This window comes from Scleropages formosus, chromosome 8 (assembly GCF_900964775.1).
Source record: "Scleropages formosus chromosome 8, fSclFor1.1, whole genome shotgun sequence".
In the NCBI taxonomy this organism is placed as follows: domain Eukaryota; kingdom Metazoa; phylum Chordata; class Actinopteri; order Osteoglossiformes; family Osteoglossidae; genus Scleropages; species Scleropages formosus.
Genome location: NC_041813.1, coordinates 13,270,609 through 13,279,813, shown reverse-complemented (window position 1 = coordinate 13,279,813; position 9,205 = coordinate 13,270,609). Strand labels below are relative to the sequence as shown.

Below are 9,205 nucleotides of genomic sequence, written 5' to 3'. Positions count from 1 at the left end.
CCCTCCCCCTCCGGCCTTACGCCCTGTGTTGCCGGGTAGGCTCCGGTTCCCCGTGACCCCGTCAGGGACAAGCGGTTCTGAAAATGTGTGTGTGTGTATTCCTGTTAAACATCAAATTTAATGCAATCTTTACTTCCTTCTATAATCAACATTTTGCTAAAAATGGCATGTGGCATGAAATACAGGCTCAAGAGCTATCATCATTTGTCTGTTAATTCAGCTCCATACATGGTTATTCAAAAATTTTGTTTAATTAAAAGAACAAAAATAAATATCAAAAGGACAAAAACATACACATTTTAGTAAGCTTTTAATGATTCTGGCGACCATGTTCAGTTACACAGAGAAATTGCTTTCAGTCTAATATTTTATGACATTTCTTAAAAAAGAAACAAAAACTATACAACTAAGACAAAATAGACCAGGTATAATATTTATATCCCAGTTCTCATAGTGCTGTTGAATCATACACTATTTTTTGTGCTTACAAAACAACCTATAATACCTTTATTATATTTAAAATAGTATTTAAAACAATAGAAAGACAAGATATACATGACAATCAGTTGAATCTACAGTCTATACAGCAGAGGATGACCTGGCTTTCTACTGGCCCATGAGCGGTATAGGATAAAACATTTTAAGTACAAATACACAAACTTCCTGCCGAAAGATTTTCCCTCTCCACCATCAAAGTAAAGTTCTATTGTAGTGTTTTGTCTCTGTAGAGAGAAATGCATCAGACCTTTAATCTTACACTAGTTTGAAAAATATTTTAATTTTATAGTTTGAAATATACACTTTGAAGAACTTAAGGTGCCATGCTTTATGACCAATAAAACTAAGGTTTTTCAGTTTGCACTAAGGGTTGTGTAAAATGCAAAAAAAGAAAAAAACTGCACGTGATGGGCACTTGGATTTATATGTAGGGCTGTGTCAGCACTGGGCAGGTGATATGCAACAGCTCTGCTCTAATTTATCAGTGATAATGCAAATATGGCTGCAAAAAACAGACAGACAAACTTTTGTCATTACTTTTTCTACTAGAGCAACAGGCATCTAAAAACACTGAAGCCCCAAATACCCAGTTGAGTGGAATTCCCCATGTTCTGACCCCCAGGGAAAACCCAGCAAAAGGAAAATTTCAAAATAACTGAAAATGAGGGAAAATGCACATTAAGGAATTCTTCATTGTTACAGCTTTCCAGGTTAATAGTTATAGAAAAATTACTGTAATCTATACACATAAACAAATGCACAATTCTTTCAGAACGGCTCTGGTCTGAACTCCCTTCTAAGGCACCCTTCACTTCACGAGTCTCCAAGTCCTCCCTTACATTGTCTCATTGTAACTTTCCTTCCAGTCAGTTTTCTTGCAATTATTATTATAGGTTATGTTGTCATTATTGTTGTTACTATTGTTATGATTATTATGCTTCTTGTTAAAGAAGGAAAGAAAATCACGTTTCATACAAAATGAAAGAGAGAAGGCCACCCAGATATTCTTTAGAGAGAAGAGGAGGGCAGGCAAATGGGTGGGAGCTACAGCACCCCTGGTGGCTGAGTGACAACAGGTTAGTCCCTGATCATCCATTACCTCTGTACTAACAATCTTGGCACATTTTTTTCCACCCCTGTTCCCCAAACGTCCTGGGGCAAAGTACTGCAATTATGCTCTATGCATCATTGTCAGCCGCCATCATCATTTATAGATGTGGCAGCTAGAATTGGCTGTCAAGCAGTGGGTTGCTCTCTCTGTGTTCCAGGTTTTCTGATGAGCAGTGACATACATTCAGAACAATGAAAGACAGTCCATTAAGGGAGCACCAAAACCTTGTAGCTCTGTTGGCGAATCACAAACGTGTTCTTACTCCCAGTGTGCGATTAAGCGCTGTTTTCCAGTTGAAAGGATTCTAAGGCCGATGAAATCTACACAGAAAGAAAATATGGATTCACAAAAACAGTACAAATCTGAATAAACTAGGGCACAAATAGAAACAACAATTTTGTGGAGGCAATTGAGTGGGGGGATTTTTTACAATAATCCTTTTAAGGCAGTTGAAAGGTCTGCTGGGAGCTACCTTGTGTAGATCCTGCTCTCCTCGTGGACCTCCATTTCAGAGCTTTTGAACTCATTCAGTTCTTTACGGATAGCGGCCTTAGTAAGGGAAAGGGATATATGGAAAGGTATAGAGTAATGAAGGATGGAAAATAAATCTTGACTAAATCCAGCATTTATATTAGCAAAAACTCAGTGTTAAATGTAATGATTACATATTCCTACTGCTACAATATGTCAATACAAAGGCTAATACATTTTTCCATAATATTTAACATGTAGTTATGTCAATAATATTCATGTTGCTGTATTAAAGGGTTACAATAGAGCAGCAAGGTAGGCTTACTGCATTCAAGTTCTTGTCCTTTCCTATTGAAACTCAGTGATTTTCACAACCATTAACATGCAGAGCTACTGTTTCCAGGCTGCTTTACTTTGTCAGCAGGTGTAAGTTTGGTCCAGGGCTTGTCAGCACGCCGGTCATAGTCCTGGGCGCTGGTAACCTCCACATACTCATGGAACCGCAGAATCTTCCTGGCCTGCAGCTCAGCCACTGTGGGTCTCTGGCTCAGCTAGAAGTGGAGCAGGGATACATATGCATACAAGTATAGAACCACTGGTCACAAACAGGTGGAATAGTGGATGAGGGCCCACACTTCCGTCAACAGGTTGCAGGTTGATTCATGATTTCCTCTGGTTTCTTACAATTAAGGTATATGCCAAATGATTCTGTAAAATTTCCCATCATTTATAATTATCCATATTACACTTCATCCTCATTCCTAAAGTACAGGAGTAGGCAGAGAAAGGCATCAATGTGCAACCTTGCCGCATGCAATCAGCACCATGCCAGTCGGGGATGAACCATCTTACCTTTCTGGTAAGCCTCCTCTTGATCTCCCTCACCTCTGCCTGCCTGTCTGCCTCATTCTTGGCTGGAAAGGAGAGGAAGTTGGTCAAAGTGGGTGCTCTGGGCCTTCCTGAATTTCTCTGTCTTGGAGGAACTTGCAGTGGATCTCCAGCCTCACCAACATCAATAAACAGGATGGTGACTAGATAGAACTGTTCCATCTTCTTTAAGGTGTTTACAAATGACAAGTACAGTTTTTTAGCAACTGAAACTTCTCAGGACACTTCAGTTCACACTGTTCAGACAAAAATCACGATCAACTGGCTTCTGTGCCTTACACATGCCTATACTTTGTGGCCCCATCTCATAGGGGTCAGACTAGTAACACAGGCCAATTGACTTCATGGTAATAATAAATAATGTTTGTTTCAAAGATCTGGTCAGATGTGAGCAGAATTGCCATGAGGACTCTATCCTGCGTGACAGAACAGATCAGAGTGCTCTGTACAGTGGAGCAGGGCATACAGCGCTTCATTTGCAGCAATGTGATGTAGAGGAGGAAGAGAGATGGAAATGATAAAATGGGGAATGAAAGAAATGATGAGAGCAATTAAGGAATATGATAAGACGGAAGTGGACATGGAGGAAGAAAGGCAATGAGGAGTACTCACGCTGTAGAATGTTTCTCTGCTCCAGCTCCTCTGCTGTGGGCCTCTGGCTCAGCCGCCTGTGAGAAAGATGGTACACAGTCTCATGGTACAGCATAGACTAGGACCATAGTTGCCCAGGGACACTCACATTGTATACAGCATGTGCTTTCAAAAATCCAGGGAATCAATTTTGGTTTTTAATCTTTGAAAACTGCAGTGTATATTTTAAAAGGGTGTAGACAGTATGTCTTCAACACAACAATCAGTAACTCCCTTCCTTCCCTACTGTCTGTGGAACTTCATATGTCCTTTTACCTCTTGTCTTTCACACAAGTCAGCAGTTTCAACCTAGTGTAAGCTCTCTCTACAGCAGCACTTAACTGCTTAACAGCAGTGAACATACTTAACTAAACAGCAGGGAAAAAAAAAATCTCCAAAGAAACATTAAGCAGTAACAGTCATCCCTCATGCGCACTTCAAACATCTCATTTTCAAGCAGTGCATTTTGTTTGCCTGACTAAACACATGCAGTGTTTGCTGACTGACCCCTGTATGAATGCCTTTCTAAAACTCTTTACATTGCCCTGCATATGTCTTGCATATCCAAATTCATTTGAAAGATTTATGCTTCAGAGTTTGAGTGTCACTGCATGTGTGGATGACCAACTGTGCAAGTGATAACACAAGTTTATGTTGATAGGTTCAACCCTGAAGCTTTGGGCTTGGAAGTAAGCCCAAAGTGAATTTATACAACTGTGAACAAGAATATGTTTGTACATGACTACATAGCAATATGTAGGGAATTACCGCGTGAGCGCCGTGCCAATTTGTGTGCGCACTGCCTCCCACTGTTCACGACTCTCCCAGATCAAAGACCCCAGCTCCTCTTTGGCCTGGCGATCTGGGGCTGAGGGCCGGCTGCTCAGCTTCAGCGCCAGGGTATCCTTCCGTTTCACCCTGCTGGCCAGTGCACCTGGAAAAGATGCACAGGCACAGTGTCAGGGTACAGTTTGTGTAAAGAGAGGAGCTTATAACCAATGATCAAAAATGTAATCATATGTGTAGCAAATTTCCTTTATTAGATGTAATTTATTTAACCCTAATGTAATTGTGAATGAGGAATAACCAGAAATCAGCAGAGCTCCCTCGCCACAAAGAGTGTCATGGAAATAGGAGGTAGGGAACAAAGAGGTATTTGAGTTGGGAGAAACGCACTGGAATGGAAATCATCCTCGTCATCAGAGTCTTCATCTTTGTAGAGCACTGGCCCATCTGAGTCACTATCATCAGCTTGTTCTTCCTCCTCAGCTTCCTCCTCATCAATGTCCTCCTCTTCACTACTGGCAGGCCCTTCAGCCTCAGGGATGATGCTGACACTGAGGTCACCCACCAGGCACCTGCGGCTTCGAGGCTCCAGTTCTGGCTGTGGGGGAGGGAGGTGCTCCGGAGGCAGTGGCAAGTCGTCATCATCCTCATCCTCCTCCTCTTCTTCATCAGTATAGTCCTCCTCATTCCTGGATGAGGGGAGGGAAGGAACAAGTTCTCGTACCACACAACGCTAAGAAAGCAGAAGGAAAGGCGACTACAATTCACCATTAAGTTCACAAACACAGATCATTAACTGGCTGTTGCTCATATATTAATGCCATCCAGTGATCTGTACAGTGTGCAAAAAAAGCATGTTATGGCAATGTCAGGTAGAGAACAACCGACAAATACTGGGGGGGGGGGGGTTCTCTCTAAACGTCAAGATTTTTGGCAATAGGATCTCATCAAGACTTTCTGAACAAAATAAGACAGTAAAAATAATAAACAACAAATCATGAAACCAAAAGTGGCTGAACCCCTACTTTTCATGTAAAATTCAGCTGATTTTTAAAGCTGATCTTTGTTTATTAAGGACATTGTGAGGTCTTAAGTTGGAAAACATAGCAAAGTGTTTAAAATGGTCTGAGTCCTACTTATCAGGTAGATCTTACCAGGTTGCCTGGTGTGGCTCCATCTTCTCCTCAGCCTCTCCACTGCTGTTCCATAGGGCTCAGTATTGGGCCCCCTACTCTTCTCCATCTACACCACTTCCCTCAGCTCTGTCAGCACATCCCATGATTCTCCTACCCTTGCTATGCCGACAATACCCAGCTCTTATCCCCCTGCTGCTACAGACATTTCCTCGCGGATCACCAGTTGCTTCTCAGACATCTCTATCTGGATGTCAGATCACCAGCTACAACTCAAACTCTCCAAGACCAAGATCCTTCACCTCCCAGCTGGTTCGTCCTCCTGTAGAGAACTCTCTGTCAAAGTGGACAGAACTTCATTGGTTAAGAGTCTGGGAGTAACAATCAACTCGCATCTCTACTTCACTCAACACATTCATGCCTAAATCTGATCCTGCAGATAAGCCCTACATAACATTTGCAGGATCTGCCCATAACTCATAAAAAAAACTCCCTACAGCTTCTAGTCCAGACCATGGTGATTACTCGCCTGGACTACTACAACTCCCTCCTGTCTGATGTGCCAGCCTCCTTCATCAAATTTCTCTAGCTGATACACAATGCCGCTGAATGAGTTGTGTTTAACCTGTCAAAAACGTCCTTGTGTATCTCCATTCCTCACCTCTCACCCTTCGCTTCCTGTAGTTGCTGCCTGTTCCTGTAATGGCCAATTAAACCATCAATGGATCTGCTCCCCAGTACCTAAAGGACCTGATCGTTTGCTATGCTCCTCCACTTTTGGCTGCTTGATGGTCCCACACACCTTTCTTTCAGACTCACTTCTCTCCGGATCTCTTATGTACTCAATAAATTTACATTATATTATTTGTAACTGCGGGGCGTGGTGGCGCAGTGGGTTGGACCGGGTCCTGCTCTCTGGTGGGTCTGGGGTTCGAGTCCCGCTTGGGGTGCCTTGCGACGGACTGGCGTCCCGTCCTGGGTGTGTCCCCTCCCCCTCTGGCCTTACACCCTGTGTTGCCGGGTAGGCTCTGGTTCCCCGTGCCCCATGTGGGACGAGCGGTTCAGAAAATGTGTGTGTGTGTGTGTGTGTGTGTGAGAGATATCTTTGTATTTCCTATTGATTCTACATTCTGCTACTCATGTCATTATCTCTTTTAAAAATGTTTCACTCTACCAATTATACATGCAGCTATTCATATAATGCATTCAGGTTTAAAGGGTGACATCAGACAAACTGAATGTACTTCAAAAATAACATCTGCATCTGTGTGCGTTAGTGAAATGCACTTTTGTTCTCAGTGAATTGTAGGTCACTTTGGGTAAAAATGCCTGCTACATGAATAAATGCAAATGGCTGGATGTATGTGAATCTGCAAGCGTGACAGTAAATGTTCTACTCACAATTTCAGGGGCTGGATGGTGACAGGTAGAGTGCAGCCTCGGCTCCCTGAATCGCCATGGAACTCATGAGGGGTCTCAAACAGGAGGGAGTGCGCACGCTGGGGGCCATCAGGGTTGGCCATTGCAGGCCCAGGGCTGGTCAGCGCCCGCTGGATCATGATGTGCAGTGGGACGGACGGCTGCCGGGCAGGCTCTGAGGTTGGGCTGGGTGGATCATATTGGAGGGGTGGTGGCAGGGGGTGAGTGTATGAGTGTTGGTGGGCCAATAGGAGGTGATGGTGGTGCTGATGATGATGGTGGAGGCGCGGTGGGGACGGTGGGATGTGGGTGGGTAAGGGAGGGGATGGTGGTGGCGGTGGCACTGGGGGCAGTTGGAAGCTCCCAAGGCTGCTAGTGAAATCTTCCTCAGGCAGCACACTGTGGACAGGAACTGAAGGGTTGGATGATTCCTCTGAATTGCGCTTGGTGATTGGAGTGGTCCTCCTGGGAGGCATGGGTGGGGAGGGCTTGTTCAGTCCTTGACCCACAACACCAGTAGTATGGGAGAGCTCTGCTGAAAAGGCAAACAGTGCTGGGTCACACATTGCCCCCTGGTGGAAGCACAAATTGACACAAAGTGTCAGACCAGTACTGTCAGTCAATATCAGTGTAATTCTCTGAGCAAATAAGGTCAACCTGAGAGGAACATCACACAAGCATGCAGATGACATAGGGTCTCCCCAAAGGTAAACAGTTTAAGGAAGAGTCGTTAGAGTCCACCAACGCTGCATGTGACTGGCCAGGTACTTTGGCATTAGTGTTGTTAAGTAGCTGAGTAGACTGAGAAAACTGGTGCCAAGACATCTGTTAGTTTGTCCCTCCAAGCAGCAACTTCTCTACATCAGTGCAGTTAAATCTGCATGGTCCACATGAAAGTCTTATTGTGCATTTGGGCTCATCTGACAAAAGCAAACACAAGTTGAAGATGACATGGAAGACAGAGTAGCAGGAAATGATTTTAGCAAACTGCCGAGGTGTGCAACAATCAGCATTCATTTGTTGTTTTACTCTTCTTAACCAAATATAGTTCAAGAAAGTCCAGTACAGCTCATATATCAAACTGCAGCATTTAGATAAACAATCCCCATCTCACTGACTTGAAACAAAAATTGTGAAATGCCCTACACTTTCAAAATTAAAAACAGTTTGAAGCCTCAGTGTAAGGACAGGTGGAATGCCATGTCTTAGGGCAATGTGGTTATGTCACCTCTGTCATCAACAGGATGACACACAAGCAGTCGTTGTTGTTAGGGCAACACTGTTATGTCACCTCTGTCGTCAACAGGTTGACACGCAAGCAGTTCATGTAGTTAGCATGCCATGGTCCGGAGCTGCCAGGGAAAGGGAGGGTAGGGCAAACATCATGTAGTTTGTCACCTGGAGAGTAGGGAGGGAGGGGGGAATTTTTCCAAAAATTTCCTTTTTGGCTGCTTCCAGAATCAGGGGTTAGTCTGGCCTCCAGTCAAAATGAGGCATGCGATGATGGCATCAGGCACCACCCCCAAGGTGTGGGTAGTTGTCAGGTGGGGCTGCTGTTGTTGCTGCAGCAACAGTGGCATAAACCTCACGTTTACCTGAGCAGGGGGCTCCGGCCCGTCGGCACAGGTAGACGGGCAGAGAAAGGTAGACGTCGTACTCGCCCTCCCGCTTCCAGCAAGACCAGTTCAGAGGGAAGTGTGCGTTATCCCCTGTATGCAATGTGGAAGGCGGCACAGATGAGTGGGGACTGGGAAACAGATACCAGAGTGCAACCTTCATATCAGTGTGGACAGTATGAAGGCCAAGGGCAGCCATCCTGGACTAGTCTAAGTAAGTCTTCAATAACAATCCAACCTGGACAAATCAATGTGATATAGAAGAAGTATATTGTATCTTTGCTAACTAATGAAATATTTATAGCAGGGGTCCCAAATTACCCACTTTAACAGTGGAAGTGAGGTAAAACATTTTTTTTATCCATTTACACACACTGGTGTAATTTAGGCAATTCACTCACTTATTTTCGACAAGTCCAGTTCCATAAAATATGCAATCTTTCTTCAGATGTTTGCATTTACATTTATCTGACGCTTTTCTTCAAAGCGACTTACAATGGTAAGGTAGTTACAATTATTTACCCATTTATACAGCTGGGTAATGTTACTGCAGCAACTTTTTAAGGGTAAGTACCTTACTCTGGGGTACCCTAGTTGGAAACAGGGATTGAACCTGCAACCTTTGGCTCCAAAGGCAGCAGCTCTAGCTGTCC

General features: G+C 44.0%; 1 protein-coding gene across 9 annotated transcripts in view; it reads right to left on the bottom strand.

Moving 5' to 3' along the window:
* Window positions 1-412: 412 nt before the first annotated feature.
* Window positions 413-9,205, bottom strand: part of phactr4b (phosphatase and actin regulator 4b) — an 81,530-nt gene continuing 72,737 nt past the window's right edge. For 6 of the 9 annotated variants that reach the window (XM_018754753.1, XM_018754759.1, XM_018754755.1 and 3 more), the window contains 9 exons: window positions 8,532-8,645; window positions 6,919-7,471; window positions 4,775-5,073; window positions 4,367-4,532; window positions 3,581-3,636; window positions 2,933-2,994; window positions 2,494-2,631; window positions 2,082-2,158; window positions 413-1,929 (listed from right to left, as the gene is read on the bottom strand). In XM_018754753.1, coding sequence (XP_018610269.1) covers window positions 1,914-1,929; window positions 2,082-2,158; window positions 2,494-2,631; window positions 2,933-2,994; window positions 3,581-3,636; window positions 4,367-4,532; window positions 4,775-5,073; window positions 6,919-7,471; window positions 8,532-8,645 — 1,481 coding nt within the window. In that variant the 3' untranslated portion in view covers window positions 413-1,913. The remainder of the gene's footprint in view (window positions 1,930-2,081; window positions 2,159-2,493; window positions 2,632-2,932; window positions 2,995-3,580; window positions 3,637-4,366; window positions 4,533-4,774; window positions 5,074-6,918; window positions 7,472-8,531; window positions 8,646-9,205) is intronic. The other 3 variants (XM_018754757.1, XM_018754761.1, XM_018754763.1) reach the window with 3 other exon arrangements.